The sequence below is a fragment of the Platalea leucorodia genome (genome assembly GCF_965183815.1).
Source record: "Platalea leucorodia genome assembly, chromosome: 4".
In the NCBI taxonomy this organism is placed as follows: Eukaryota; Metazoa; Chordata; class Aves; order Pelecaniformes; family Threskiornithidae; genus Platalea; species Platalea leucorodia.
The window spans coordinates 15,542,533-15,557,115 of record NC_138826.1 but is presented as its reverse complement, the minus strand read 5'-3'; the positions used below and the strand labels follow the sequence as shown (position 1 = coordinate 15,557,115).

At 50.0% G+C, this 14,583-nt stretch overlaps 1 protein-coding gene across 4 annotated transcripts in view; it reads left to right on the top strand.

Annotated features, from left to right (window-relative positions):
• Positions 1 to 2,246: 2,246 nt before the first annotated feature.
• SUFU (SUFU negative regulator of hedgehog signaling) overlaps positions 2,247 to 14,583 on the top strand; it is a 100,282-nt gene continuing 87,945 nt past the window's right edge. For all 4 annotated transcript variants that reach the window (XR_014228057.1, XM_082310696.1, XM_082310695.1 and 1 more), the window contains exons 1-2: positions 2,247 to 2,522; positions 9,604 to 9,738. Coding sequence is in view for 3 of the 4 variants with exons in the window: in XM_082310696.1 (XP_082166822.1) it covers positions 2,323 to 2,522; positions 9,604 to 9,738 (335 nt within the window). In the remaining variant the exon portion in view is untranslated. The remainder of the gene's footprint in view (positions 2,523 to 9,603; positions 9,739 to 14,583) is intronic.

Genomic DNA, 14,583 nt, shown 5'->3' with positions numbered 1-14,583 from the left:
ATGCGCGGAAGGGCGGCGCGCAGCCGCCTGGGTGATGTATTCCTCCGGCCGCGGTGCCTGCTGGGAAATGTAGTCCGGCCTCCGCGCGGCGCCTGACGGGAAGGCGCGCCGGGAGCGGGGCATGCCGGGAGATGTAGTGCGGAAAAAAGGAACCCGCACAAATATCCACAGCCGGGAAATTGCCTTTTCGGCGTGAAACACGCGTGGGGCGGCGGGTGCGGTGTTCCAGGGGTTAACTGTGCGCTTCCACCAAGAAGCACTGGGTTTCAATCGGCTGCTTTCCAGTTTAATTGATTTTTTCCCCCTAATTTTTCTAACAGGAAAAGAGAAAAAACAATCCCATCACCTTCTGTAGGGGAATCTATCACTGACGAGAGCGTCTTACCGTCCCATCATGTCATGGGATCGTCTCTACGAACTGCTGGTCATAACGCACCCGTTCTCTCCGAGTATTACCTAGTTCCTCTGCATTTTTTGAGGCATTGCAACCAGAAAAGCAGTGTCGGTACAAAAAATGCACATAATGGGCATTATAGCGTTCAACAACGTGTTCCCTGTTGTTTTCCACTTGCTATATGTTCTAAAAACACTTTGAATAACTGATGATTGACAAAGACACTAAAATGATACGTTTACTTGAAACTCTGAGCAACAACACTGGCTCCTGAAATTAGTTAAAATGAACTTCAGCGCCAGTAAGCGTACGCGAAGGCTGGGTCAGACCTCACCGTCTTGTCCCGCATCTTTCATGCGGACGCTGAGACTTTTCTTCTGTAGTTTCTGCCTTTAGACTATGAGCAGATAGTCTCATCTCAGATATTTATCTTCAGTGATTTTCACCATTCACCTAGTGTAAAAGAGGGGTTTTTTGTATGACAGGATGGAGGGGTTTAAATTATTTCAAGACCAGTATTGTATCAGGGTAGTAAATACCAGGAGAGATTCATTGTGTGTGTATTAAGCCAACAGAGCATTTGGTACATGACTCTGTTATATTTACCTTCTCAGTCGACTGTAATTGACTACAAGAAGTAGTATCACAATAACGGGACGAGGAAATATTGTTCGCTGTGGGAGGCAGTGATTCATGAGAACACCAGCTACTCACCTCCTTTCTTGGTGGATAGCCCTCCGTTTGTCTGCTTGCCAGCTTCTTGACTGTATTTGATCTCCTAAAAGGTATGTTGTGAACAGTGATTTTAGAATAAACTCTCGGCTATTTAAATGTGAAATGCAACAAGCAGGAGCACTCATCCCATCCTCTCAGCGCCCTACAGTTTTTTTTTTTTCTCTACGCTGATTAAAAAGCAGGACACTGCTCTAGCGAAGATATATAGGACTACTGAACACATGCCGACTCACACATACATACAAGGCTTTGCATGACCACAGATGTCGTTGCAACTCGGGAACAAGCTGTATCTTCAGCTTACACAGGTTAAGATCCTTGATCAGACAACCCTTGAACTTCAACTACTTTGCATTGCTTCCCAGCTGCCTCTGAGGTACCCACAAATACAGAAGGGTGTGTGAGGAGAATAAAGGCGCCGTGAGGATTGGAGATGGTATAAAGATAGCGGTAACAAGAGCCGTAAGAGCAGGAGGGAAGGAAATCAGGCTGTTAGCTGGCCACGTCTTGGAGCACAGAGCCACAGGGTTGTGAACAGCATGTGGGGGTGCGAAGCATCAAACCTGGCTGGGGCCCTGCCCGCAGCAGCTCCTGAACCGCTGCCATTTACAGTCTCACTGCTTAGGGAGCACGGACACGGGCTTGAGCCTCAAGGCTGGGGGTGGCCGTGGCCGGGGAGCTGCCCCAGGCCGGGCCCCGAGCCCCGGGCGAGCCAGGCCCGAGGGAAGGTGCCCGTCAGGCCCCCGCCCCAGGCCTCAGCGCTGCCCGGGCCTCGGCGCTGCCCCCTCAGGCCGCCCCACGGGGACCCCTCCTCTCCCCTCAGGGCCACCTGGGTGCCGGTAACCTCCGTCCCCCGGGCCCCCTCCAGCCCCGGGCCCCCCAGCCCCGGGCCCCGCTCCCCTCCGCGCCCCGCCCCGCCGCCGCCGCTAGAGGGCGCGCTCGCGGCGTAGCGCGGAGGGCGGGGGGCTGGGGGAGAGGCGCGGCCGCTCTCCGCGCCGCGCGTCGCCATTGGCGGAGCCGCCGCGTCACTCACCGTCGCCCGGGCAGCGGGGCCCGCCCCCTCCTCCCGCAGCGCCGCGCCGCGCCGCGCAGCGCCGCTTGGGCCGGGCCGGGCCGGGAGCGGAGCCGAGCCGAGCCTGAGCGGGCCGCGCCGGGACCAGCCGCCTCCGCCGTGCCGTCCCCGCCGCCGGGACATGGAGGGCGTGCGGCCTGGCGGGGGTCCCCCCGCGGGCGGGCCGGGTTCAGGCTCAGGCTCGGGGTCCGGGTCCGGGTCCGGGTCCGGGTCCTTCCCGTCGCTCTTCCCGCCGGGGCTGCACGGTATCTACGGCGAGTGCCGCCGCCTCTACCCCGACCAGCCCAACCCGCTCCAGGTCACCGCCATCCTCAAGTACTGGTGAGGCGGCGGGGGCTGCGGCCTGGAGGGGGCCGGGGGCCTTGTGTGGGGCTGGGAGGGGAGCAGTGGGGCCGGGGGCCTTGTGTGGGGCTGGGAGGGGAGCAGTGGGGCCGGGGGCCTTGTGTGGGGCTGGGGCGAGCAGTGGGGCCGGGGGCCTTGTGTGGGGCTGACGGGGGCAGTGGGGCCGGGGGCCTTGTGTGGGGCTGACGGGGGCAGTGGGGCCGGGGGCCTTGTGTGGGGCTGACGGGGGCAGTGGGGCCGGGGGCCTTGTGTGGGGCTGACGGGGGCACTGGGGCCGGGAGCCTTGTGTGGGGCTGGGGGGGGAGCAGTGGGGCCGGGGGCCTTGTGTGGGGCTGACGGGGGCACTGGGGCCGGGAGCCTTGTGTGGGGCTGGGGGGGGAGCAGTGGGGCCAGGGGTCTTCTGTGGGGCTGGAGAGGGTGTGGGAGGAGTACGGGGGTTGGGGGAGGCTTGGGGGCAGTAGCAGCGGGGCTGGGGACCCCGCATGGGGTGTGGGGGGGAGGCAGTGGGCCTGGGGAGGGTTGCAGCAAGGGGAGAGGGACTGGGGGTTGCATGCCGAGTTTGGGGTGAGATGCGAGAGATTTGGGGGTTGTGCAGTGGGTCTGGGGGAGGAGGCATTGGGGATGCAATTGTGTGCCTGGGACATGTGTTTTGGGGAGGTTTCCTAGGGAGCATGCACTGAAAGCAGGAGGAAGGGTCTAGGGAGGGATGCACTGAAGACAGGAGGATGTATTGGCCTTTCTGGGGTGATTTGGAGCTTCCCTGAGGGAGGGATGGCTGATGAGGGCCTTGGCTGGGGCAGGTCATGGGAAAAGGGAGTGTGTGGTACTCAATGGAGGGGTTCCCACAGAGCGGGGGGGCTGGAGTGTCCCCTCCTGGACAGGAGGCACAAACTCCGTCTTCTGGCCTGGAGCGTGGCTAGCACTGACCAGAGTGACCCTGCTTTCCAGCCTCCGAGCCGGATGCGTGCCGTGCGTGTACCTGTAAAACCCACGGGGCAGAGCCAGCTTCTCTTGCCCTTGCGTAGCCATGTGTTATCGCAGACTGCGAATCTGCTGCTCACCATCTCTGCTGACACAGTGTCTGACACCAGTAACAGCAGTTGTTTATGTGGGAGAGTGGCATGAAGGAAGTACTTGGATGTTTAGCTATCAAGATAAGTGTCTAGCGTCTAGCCCTGTGCGAAGAGGAGTTCTTTTTGCCTTTTCTGTCACTTTGCTGCTCAACCCCTTTTTCTGGGCTGAAGGAACACGATCAGGTCACCCCTGAGTGTTTGCTGAACCTGACATTGACCAGTCCCTACTCCAGCACTTCGAAAAAGTTTAGTAAATGCTCAACTTCTTTATTTACAGTTCATTTTAACCTGTGTGTTTCTATTTGGTTGAGTCCTGAGCAACACCAGAATAACATCCTCCCTGTGTTCTGCTCTGACAGCCAAGCTATTGCTCTTGTCGTCCAGAGAAGTGTTGGTTTTTTATGCGGTTCTAGCCAGAAATATGTCTGTTGGCCCTTATTGCTCAGGGGTGTTTTTTGTACTTAAACTGACACAGTGGGCTGAGATAAGATGTTACAAATCTGAGACCTCAAAATACAAATAATTTCTTAATCATGTGTGGGTCAGTACTGCAGTACTTTGGTAGTGGTCTGATCAGTCTGGTTTTACACCTATTTCTAATCTTAGATATTCAAGCTTGATGAGTTTCACCTTGATTTGGGAGTCAACAGCTTAAAACAATACTGACTAGAGTGGTGTAAGATTTGCATGGGATGGAGGGAGATTTAGGTCTATAACAAAGAATGGTAGAGACCCTTGTTTGGGAAGAAACCTTGCTTCTTTTTTGCTTAAGGCGTTGATTAGGGCTTCACTGCAAACACTCGAAAAACTGCTATTGGCAGTGATGCCCGGTTGCAAGTAAGAAGTAATGTGAAGGCCTGTTTATCCTGGCATTTTCCACTTAGCGGTTCTTCCGACTGTCAGCTCAGCCAGCAGTGAGAGCCAAGAGCTTCTCTGGTAGAAATCAGGTGAGCTTCGTACTGCTGTCCTGTGCACAAAATTCTTGGGCGAGGTGGAGCCTATGTGGATGCTACAGGTACTTTCTCTCCCTTTGTTAGGTGAGACTTGGAGCTTGGTTTTGTTAAGTCTGGTAGAATGACTTCTGCCACCGCTGGCTCTCCGCTAGTCTGTCCTCCTCTGCCTGGGCTGCCAGCTCTAAGTTGGTTTAGATTAGGAGAGGAAATTGCTAAACAACGTTCCCTGCCTTAGGAGAAATATTGTAACACTAATCAACTTTTAATTATACCTATCAGTTTCTCCATGGTTAACAGCATTTTTTTTTTTTGTTCAGGGAGCTGAAGTTGTATTCTTCGGCTTGCACAGCAGAGCAGATCCTTACTTCGTAATGTTGGAGAATCTGCCGAATCGCATACCTATTAAATGAAGGGGTTTAGCCGCGTGGGTTATTTCATGGAACTAGTCTTTTTTTAAACACTATTTGCATATCTTGGGAGAGCGTTCGTGATTGCAATCGGAACGTCTTGGAAAACTTCCTGGCTGTGTTTATAAAGGCCATGTGCTGAGAAGGAGTTTCTCTCTGTTGATATCCAGTATCCGCTTTTATTTTTAAAACGTGATTGAATATCTCTAAGTGAAATATCTTGATGCATAAAATTGCTGGTGAAAAAGCAAATTTGTACTTTCCTTGCTTTGTGATACGTTTTGAAATAGGCAAAATTTGGGCTGGACTGTTGTTTTTTCATCACCTGTCTTGAACTTAGGCCATGTACTCAAAAACCAGTGCACTGGTCTGCAGCTGCTTGGGAATCACTGCTTCTGGAGGCTTGTCAAAAGGTAGCTGTGAAAAGCAGGCCTGTTATCAGCTGCTGGGAGGCAACTACAGACAATCCGCTAAGGACTTTTCAGGGTGAATGGATTGGGAATTTTCCAGTTTTGTTCCCATTGTGGAGCTCTTTCCTCTGCCCACTTAGGGTTTCTTCTTCCACAGAAACTTCAGAGCACTCTTAACATCAGTCAAAAGAAGACTCTTGGTGCAGATGCAAATACCGGTTTCCCCCGAGGCTGCCCTTCTTGCTCCTGAATGAGCTCCATGAATAGAGAATGTAACAAATTTGTACTGTACCTCTGGCTTTGAAGTTGGGCTCTTCCTAATAAAATCCTCCAACGCTTCCAGCTCTTTGTGTGTACTGATATGTAGATTGTGATACAAGGTCAAAGCCTGCAACAGCGGCTGTGGGCGGGAGGGTGTACCACAGCAGGCACTAGCGGCACTCGACTAGTTAGCATAGCAGTGAAACCTGCCGCCGAAACTGGATAAATATCTGTGCTGACTAGCCTTTGCTAAGCGTTATTGCCATGGGTACGTTACTAGCTGTGCTCCAGGTAGCCGGTTTAAAGCTAGTGCTGGATACTCTCGCGGTTGCAGCGGTTTTGGGACAGGTATATGTCCTGGATGTGTATTTTTCAAAATTTACTTAGTTGCAGCTGCAGGCTTTTTGTCTGATGCTCTTCCAAGTCTACCAGATTTCTCAGGGAGTAAAGATGGTCTGTCTGGATTGTCACGCAGCACGTAAACCGGTGGGTAGCTAACTCTGGCCGGGTCTGCCCTGGGCAAGGCAGAGCTCGGCTCCCCCGAGCCAGCTGGTGCGTGTTGCTGCAGCCGCTTCCCGGCTAGCACGGTGCTGCAGGTCCCCAGAGAGCCTTGGCCTTTGGAGAGAAGCGCGGGGTGGCGGGCAGGAGTGAGGGAGACATGTCAGGCTCGCCTGGTGCAGCCTAGGCAGGGCTTGCTTGCTGTCTGCATCAGACCTGACAAAAGCGTTCAAGTAGCCCTGGGGAGGAGCGTGCTCGCAAAACAATCCCTGCCCTGAAAAAGGGCAGTCTAAGGGTTTGTCTTGTCTGTTGTCAGTGTCAAGGTGCCTGTGTCAGCAGTGTTCCAGTGTGAATCGTTTGACATCTAAAGCGTTATTAAACCCAGCTTGGAAGCAGGTTTTGTGCATGTGGGAGACGCTTGTTGCTTAGCAGGTGGAGGTGTTTTCCCCGCACTGCAAATCCTACGCATCTGCTCCGACCACTTGCTAATCTCCTGCCTGGTTTGCTAGTCGGTGTATTGACCTCCCTCGCTCTGGAGTCTTCCCAGTCCGGTAACTTTGAATAATTTTGCATGGCCACTACTGTTCACTGCCGCTCCTCAGGGGCGAGTGACTGTCCTGGCTGGAATTGCTTCCACCTGGCTGCTTCCATCACGGATCCGGGAGTTACTGTCGTGGGGAGCCTGAGCGCTGGCCAGGGCATCGGTGCCACACTCTGAACGTAGCCACCTGAATGGGCATCTGTGGCCGAGATCTCAGCCTCCAGTGTGACCTGGTGCTGGTGAGGAGGAATGGAAAGGCGGGTGGAGATGTGCGTCAGGGGGGCTTGTTTTATCTGAGTGTTTCAATCCATCACTAGACTTTGAGAGTGGGTTTGCCCAGGCTGCCATTGAGGATCAAACTCTGCTCCATCTCTGGGTCTCATACGCGTTCCTTATGTTTGCTCACTGGTTTGCTTTTTATGCCTTAAAGATGCCATTTGTCATAGGAGAGGGCTGCACAGTTCTGACTTAGCCCGTGCCCATGGCCTGAGTGCTGTTATGGGGGGTGGGCATCCCACCCCCCCTGTCCTGCCCTGGTATCCTGGGCTGCATCCTTTGACTGACTGCTGCGGTGGCCTTATGTGGCTTAAGAGGAGGGAAGCTGTCCTAGGGAAAGTCACTCATGTTAGATAACCCTGCTCTGCTTTTTTTCTGCACTAAGAGGAGGCAGGCAGCACAGCATACTCATGGAGCGAGACCACAGGTTTTTTAATACAACAAGCTGATATATTACTTTGTACAGACTTGATAAGGTTGGACAGCAGGAGGTGGGCAGAGGATTTCAAATAGTGTAACACTGTTGCTAGAAATCTGCATAGAGTACATAGCCACCTTCTACAAACAACAGAAAACTTGCTCTCATGGTCCCTCCTGGCACCATCTTCCCTACAGGTGATGAACTCGGGGAGTCCCCATGTGCATTAACCCTCCCAAGAGCTCACCCTGGAAAGCACCTTCTTACAGGCACTTTGCATGTCAGCTTGACTATGTTCTGGCGTCTTGCCAGGCCGATGAGCTACCAGCGAGGGTTGGATCCATCTGTCCAGCCACAGTGACTACTCTGGAGAACCTCGCATGGAGGTGACCGGGTGCCACAGCTCTGTGGCGAGGCCGGTGCAGAATTGCAAAGTGACTTTTTAACAGCTCTGTTCTGCAATGCCAGCTACCTGAGCTCTGGAACACCCTGTTGTCTGAAGGATCTCTCCTAAATGAACCTCAAGAAATTGCTGTACTGGGTGAATGTGATCTAGGAGTAATTGTGCAAGCTTAGGGTTAAATCTCTTCTGCACTGATTGCCTGTTTTCTGAAGCTGGTGGGTGTAACTCCAGCTTTACTACCAGCAGCCTGGTTAACACTCATGCCTGAGGATTGAAACCCTTGCCAGTGTTTGCTCTGTGCTGCTAGATGGGACTCTGAGAAGGGTGCTGGCCTTAAGTGGGATAATTGCAATTAAGCTTTGCTGTTTGATCATCCCAGAGCTTCCTTGTTAAGGCAAGGTAGGGAGCTCCACATGTGAAGCACAAACACTTCAGGAGGCATGCAGCAGTGGTAGCAGAGGGTGCTACAAGAGGCTGACGAGCAGGCTAGATGCTGAGAAAGTATTTCTTGCCAAGCCTGCCAGTGTGTGATATAAGGCAGCGGTACTTTCATCAGGGAACAAAACTGAGGTGCTCAAACGCATTTTGTGCAGCAGTTGTGGTGTGCGTAATGACGATACACAAACCCCCAGGGCTAGCGAGGGAAGCACAGGCATGCCCTGCAACCTGCAGATGATGGAGTCAGGGTCTGAACAGACGATGCAGATGAGGGGAATTGGTGTGTAATAAGTGATTTGAATGAAGGGGATCATCTTAGTTTGGATTTTCTTGTTTGGAGCAGTTGACAGTATTTTACTTGAAGAAAAAGTTAATTGGAGGCAGGAAACAGTTAAACAGCTGCTCACACTATTCCGTAAATGCTTGTGGTAGGTGGTTTACTGTCTTGTCTCTTCTTGCTTGCTTCTACCTGTGTGTTTTATGATTGACAGGGCGAACAGTGAGCAAAACAGTCTAGCACGTTCCTTCCTTCAGCGGGGAGCTGACCTGCCTCTGCGTGGGCAGACGTGACGGCGAGTGGCAGGAGGAGCGTGCTCTGCTGGCACGCCAGCCTTGCTTCCTCGTGCCTTGTAACGGGGAGGGTGGCTGCAGGTTTTGGTGATCGCTGTTTAACGTAGTCTGGCTGGCTGCATTGACTTTTAAGTAATGTTCTTCGAAGGAACCCTTTCTAATGCTGAATCAGAAGCTGCAATGACGCTTTTTACTCATTCTTGATTAATGCAGTTAGTGTATTTTTCAAGTTCTGGTGCTAGTTTTCCTGAATCAATGGTTTTCTCCTGCACTGTTTCAACTATCCTATTTATGTTCAGAAGTATGGATTACTTTTCTCAAAACTTAGCCATTTCAAATTCTGCTTTGAGGAATAGTGTCAGGTTTGTTTGGGGGTTTTTTTGGTGTGGTTTTTTTTGTTTTTGTTTCCTTTTTTTTTTTTTTTTTTTTGAGGTATGTGCCTCTGGACTGAATTAAGAGCTTGCAGTGCAGATACAGCTATTGCTTTTTCACTAGTACAATTTTCCAGTTTTCTTTGTGTTTTGTGGAAGCTTTAATATGGTTTTTCCAGAGGTGTTTATGCTTTAATGTTAAAAACATTGTAGTATGTTGCACACATGTACTTTGCCTTCCTGTGCTTGAAGCTTTCTGGACTTAACCTAACCTTTCTCCTCAATTTCTTTTAGAGGTAACCTGAACATGCTGATTTCATTTTTGTCACTAGCTATGTTTTAAGGCAGGCCTTTGTGCAGCCCCCTTGTAGCACCTGTGGAGACTTCCCATTTGTCTTGGATAAACTAACTTACTTAAGAATCTTTCTGTTTTTATTGCAGGTTGGGGGGACCTGATCCTCTGGACTACGTTAGCATGTACAGAAACCTGGGAAACCCAGCACTGAATGTTCCTGAGCACTGGCACTACGTCAGCTTTGGGTTAAGTGACTTGTATGGAGACAACAGAGTCCATGAGTAAGTGTCATTTAAGTTCTGTTGCTGCATGTTGTGTTTTGCATTGCATTTGGGGGAGTGTAGGTAAAACCCTGTCCTGCTGTTCTTATTATTTGAACAGCTGGTTTTCTGCTGAGAATACCATAGCCAGGGTCTTGCAAGGGGTGACGTATGCCTGTTCTTCGATGTAGAAGAGTTACTATGTTCCCCTTTGCAGGCTTTGAATGCAATATATTTCTTTGTTAGTGTTAAAAGTTGAGGGATTATTTTTTTTAACTGGTAGGGAAGCTTTTTTTTAAGTGAATGTCTTGTGTTTTTCACTCTTGGTAGTCTGTTATGGTCATATGCTTAAATCCTGACCCCTCCCTGTGCATGTTAAATGCCTTCCTCTGGAAAACTGCTGTAAGGGCATTTTTCCTGTTGCTGGCACAGCAGTGTTGCTGTCAGCGGACTGCCACCCCAGTGGCCGCTGTATAAAGCGCCAATCTATGTAACAGGAGCATAAAATTATAATTGTTTGACTGTCTTCTCTCCAATAATTAAATAATTATCTTAGCTTGCTAGTATGGATGGTCTTTAGCAGGCGTTTTGTATTAGACCAGGCAAGAAGCATGATCTAACCTTATTCTTGTCTTTTACTGATTTTGTTCCTTAACTCCAGTTAAAGTGAGTAGCAGTAGCCAAGCTGTCATGATCTCAGGGCTGTGAACACGGCCTTTTAAGCAGCCAGAAATGGCAGGAGGTTTCTACTGTTGCTGTTTCGTGAAACTGTCTTTGTGCTGTTTCGTAGTTGCAGGGTAAATGTCCTTGATGAATGGTGCAGCAAAGGCCCCAGTTTGTTCACCCAAGCTTTTCCTCTTTTGTTTGTCTTAGTTAAGATTCAGCCACCATTTTTTTCACCCAGGTGCTTCTGTTGTAACAGCAGCAGTCAGGCAGTTTCTTTAACCTTACCCATGTCCTGAAGGCAGTTTCTCTTGTGTTTGTTTTTTTTTTTTTCTCCTGTTTGTGGTTACAGAGCTGTTTTTCAGAAGACAAGTCTCTTAAGTTTATAAAGAACCCTAGTGTCACAGAGATCTGCCTGGGACATTTAACCAACACCTCTACTAGCAACAAACCCCAGTCATTAGTTGCTGAGGTAGGGGAAAGGTAGGGCAAGTGGAAGAAATGAAGAGAAGTTAAAGGCTTCCTTCCCTCACTTCCGCAAGACACCCTACCATGGACATGCAGGCCTTTATGTGGTGCCTTTGTTCTCAGATCGTGAGATTTCGTCTTTGCCACTGAAAACTTGAGGTTGCCAAGATTAAGTGACCTGTGTTTGCCCACCTCGTTTTGCTGGAATTTAATGTTGGAGGGAGTAAGTGCTGCACTGACTTACTCTCTTTGGTGACTTGTCAGCCTGAGGCTTTCCCATGTTGAGGCTATTCTCTTTGCTCAGACTCTTTCCTGATGGTTTTGTGTGAGAGCAGGGAGCGCACATGAGGGTCTCAGCTGAAGACATGAAGGGTGATGTTTTTATGAATGAAGAAGCAAACTATGTAAGGACACAGCCATCTTGGCCCTGGTACATGCTCTGTCTTCTCAATCCCAAAAACTGTCTGCTAGACAAAAAACTTTTTCTTTAGTGGAAGGCTTGGGGGAAGAGGAGTGAAAGTATCACACAGGTGGAATGTCACAACTTTAAATAACTTCCTGGCATAAGACCTCCTACCTCTTCATACTGTCATATGGGTTGGTCTGGAAATTTGGATTAAGATAGTGGAATGTGCAAAGGCACGTTGTGCTGGTTACCGGCACAGGAATTAAAACCCCATCTCTAGACATAGACTGCAGGCGATTTCCAAGGCCTGCAGAGCAAAGCAGGAGCTAAGTCTGTGCCATGCTGCGGGACGTCCGAAGTCCCCGGGCGCCCTGCGTGTGCGTGAGCCTGGGAGGAGGCTTAGAGAGCCGGTGTGCCTCGGCTGCCCTGGCACCGCGCTGCCGGAGGCTGCTGCAGCTGGGCACTGCAAGTGAACAGTGAAGCCCTCGCTGCTGTGCTGCTTTGCAGACGTTGGCAGCAACCTCTTGAGCATGGGCCTGCTCAGATCCATCAAAGTGATTTCCATGCCCTGGGTGCATGCATGTGTTTCCCTTCTCTCTGTGTGGCTGGAACAATGTTCCTGGCTCCACGGTGGAGTGTCCCTGTGTCACTGTCCCTGACATGTTCAGCTGTCTGCAGTCTGTCACCTTTTTTTGGCCTTGTCCTTGGAGCTACAAAGCTTAATACTATGTATGCTGTCGAGAAGGCTGTCTCTGCCTTTATGGCAAATAGTCTTAACATACAATTATGCATGTGGTAAAGGTGTCAGAACCTACGCATCTCTTAAACACTGAACCTGAAGTTATCACCTGGTAGGTGAGCGCTGTAGACAGGCAGAGAGAAGATTTTCAAAGGAGCTCAGCCCTCACCAGCAATTCTTACTCCCGACAGCACTCGCTGTTTGCTAACTACTCTTGAAACGCAATTGCCACGTGAACTGCACATCAACAGACCGGCACTGGGTGCACGCTGCAGGAATGTAGTGGTTTTCCTGTGTGCTCGGGAGGCCCTTGTTCTCTGGCAGGGAATTTAATAAAGCCCTTGTTTAAGAAAATGGGTATCAGTCTCTTGGTTGCTTGAAGGACTTCAGGATTCTGCTGTCCCAGGTAAAGCGTGCTGCGGGGTGGTTGGCAGGAGCATGGCGTGGCAGAGGAGTTGATGAAATCTTTGTAAGATTTCCTTTAAAGCTGGTGTGGCACTGAACTCTGCTCAACTGCCTTGGCCTCTGGAGACAGGGTTTAGTTTGTGGGGTTTTTTGGTTTCCCAACTCTCTCTGCAAAGAGCACAGAGCTGGACCTGCTTGTGACAGTCAGCAAGGTTCCTACAATATGGATGTGCTTCCATAACCTTGCTGTCCTTCTTCCTTTAGAAAGGGAAGGATAGTACACTGCCAAAGGTCTTTTTAATCTCCCAGCTTGACTTTGGGTAATGTATAGCTTATTTCTTGTGGACCTCTTCTGGTAATACAGTACAATCTAGACCAATTATAATGCAGTATTAAATGAAAGGGACTTTTTGATTTTTTTGAGTGAACCAATGCAGAATTGGAGGCCCCTATATTTTATTTATAATGGAATAGCAAACAGATGTAGCAAGTAACGTGAAAATGTTGACTTTAATTTATATTTTTTAATAAGAACCTGAAAAGTCTGAAGTGGAGCTCTCCCTGTGCCTCCTTGTTGACAGATTTATTTTCAGTTAAAGCAGCACTATTTCCTGCTCTGCTTAAATATCAGCTATGCTCTGCTTATAGAACTGGTCTGGTTTTAAGAGTCCACAGAATAAGATGGAAGAAATCTAAGAATTTCAAATGGGGAAACCTTTTTCATTTAAAACCACTCAGTGTTTCATGGTATAATGGCAACCATGACACCAGCTGTGCTGGGCTGATTGCTCTAAAAATCCTAAATCATGACGTCATGACAGCGTTAGGGAACCACAGGCCTTTCAGTGGGATTTCACGCCAAACTGCTTGCATGGAAATAAGTCTCTCCAGTCGAGCATGTTGCACAACTTGAGTGGCAGCAAAAATCCTTCCGGGGCATTTTTGCAAGTTATTCTTCGTTTGTAACTTTCTCTATCTACTTTAAAATCAAAACTGATGTGTAACATCTTGAATCTACTCAGCAGGGTTAGAGCAGAGCCTTTTTTTGGACTGTTCTGGCTTTCTGAAAGGAAGATTGTGTACTGCAGCAATGAGTGTGCGTGTAGCATGTGAGCACGCTGGCAGGGAGCGTCTGGCCTGGGCAGCTGAGAGAGAGGAGACAGGTCCTACTCCCTTTCCCACCCCTTGCTGGCAGCTATTGCCCCACAGCAAAGTCAGCAGCAAGGAACGTGTCCCCGTGTGTCCCCGTGCCTCAGCTGGCAATTGCAGATTCATACTCCGATGCCAGACCGTCAGCATAGCCAGGACACAGGCACCTGATCCTTCCTGAAGTTTCCAGGTGTGATGGTGACTGCTGCCTACGTGGAGAACAGGTAGGCAGTGTCAGCAAGCGTAGCTGGACTCGAACTCCATCATTGGCAATGCCAGCTTCAGCTACTGCAGTGTCACGGCATGCTCCAGCCCTAGGTTGTGCTGGCGCAGGCGTTTGCAGAGCTGTCCAGAGAGCTAGGAAGCGGCATGCGTTTTCACCAGACTGACTTCTGTCTCCAGTTCGCTGTAAGGCCAAGGCTGAATCTCCAGTTAACTGCTCCTGTAGTTCGAGTGCTCGCCCTTTTTGTTAACAGTTTAAAAAATGTGTGGAAAATGAAAACCACAATGCAATAGAATGCCTGAAAACATTGAATAGTCTTATCTGTATTAAAATTGCAAGGTTGTAATGCAGAGCCACAACAGAAATCAAAGCTTAAATTATGTCTGGGTTAAGAGGTAAGATTTGTGTTTGTGGCCTTCCCACATCCTGAGACGAAACATGCCAACTGTGTTTTGATGTTTAGCTTTTTATGCAAATTCCAATAATTGGGTTTCCTGATGTACACAAACTTCATATTGACAAGGGTGGTGTTTTTTGTTTTGGGTTTGTTGTTTGCCTTTTTTTTTTTCCTTCTTCTTCCTGGCAGCTAGCCAGGAGCTGAAGCTCAGCATCTCATTTGCACAAAACCTAAAAGATTACAGCTGCCTTCATCTCCAATACAGATGCAGGGTACCACCCGCAGAGACAACAGGTTCCAACTTGCTGTGGTCCTTTTGATTTGCGCCACTTACCATTTGGATCCGGAGGGAGCGGTGCATGCCGGGATAACGTGTTGTCTCTGTGGGTGGTGCCTCCCTATTAAAGGTGAGGGTA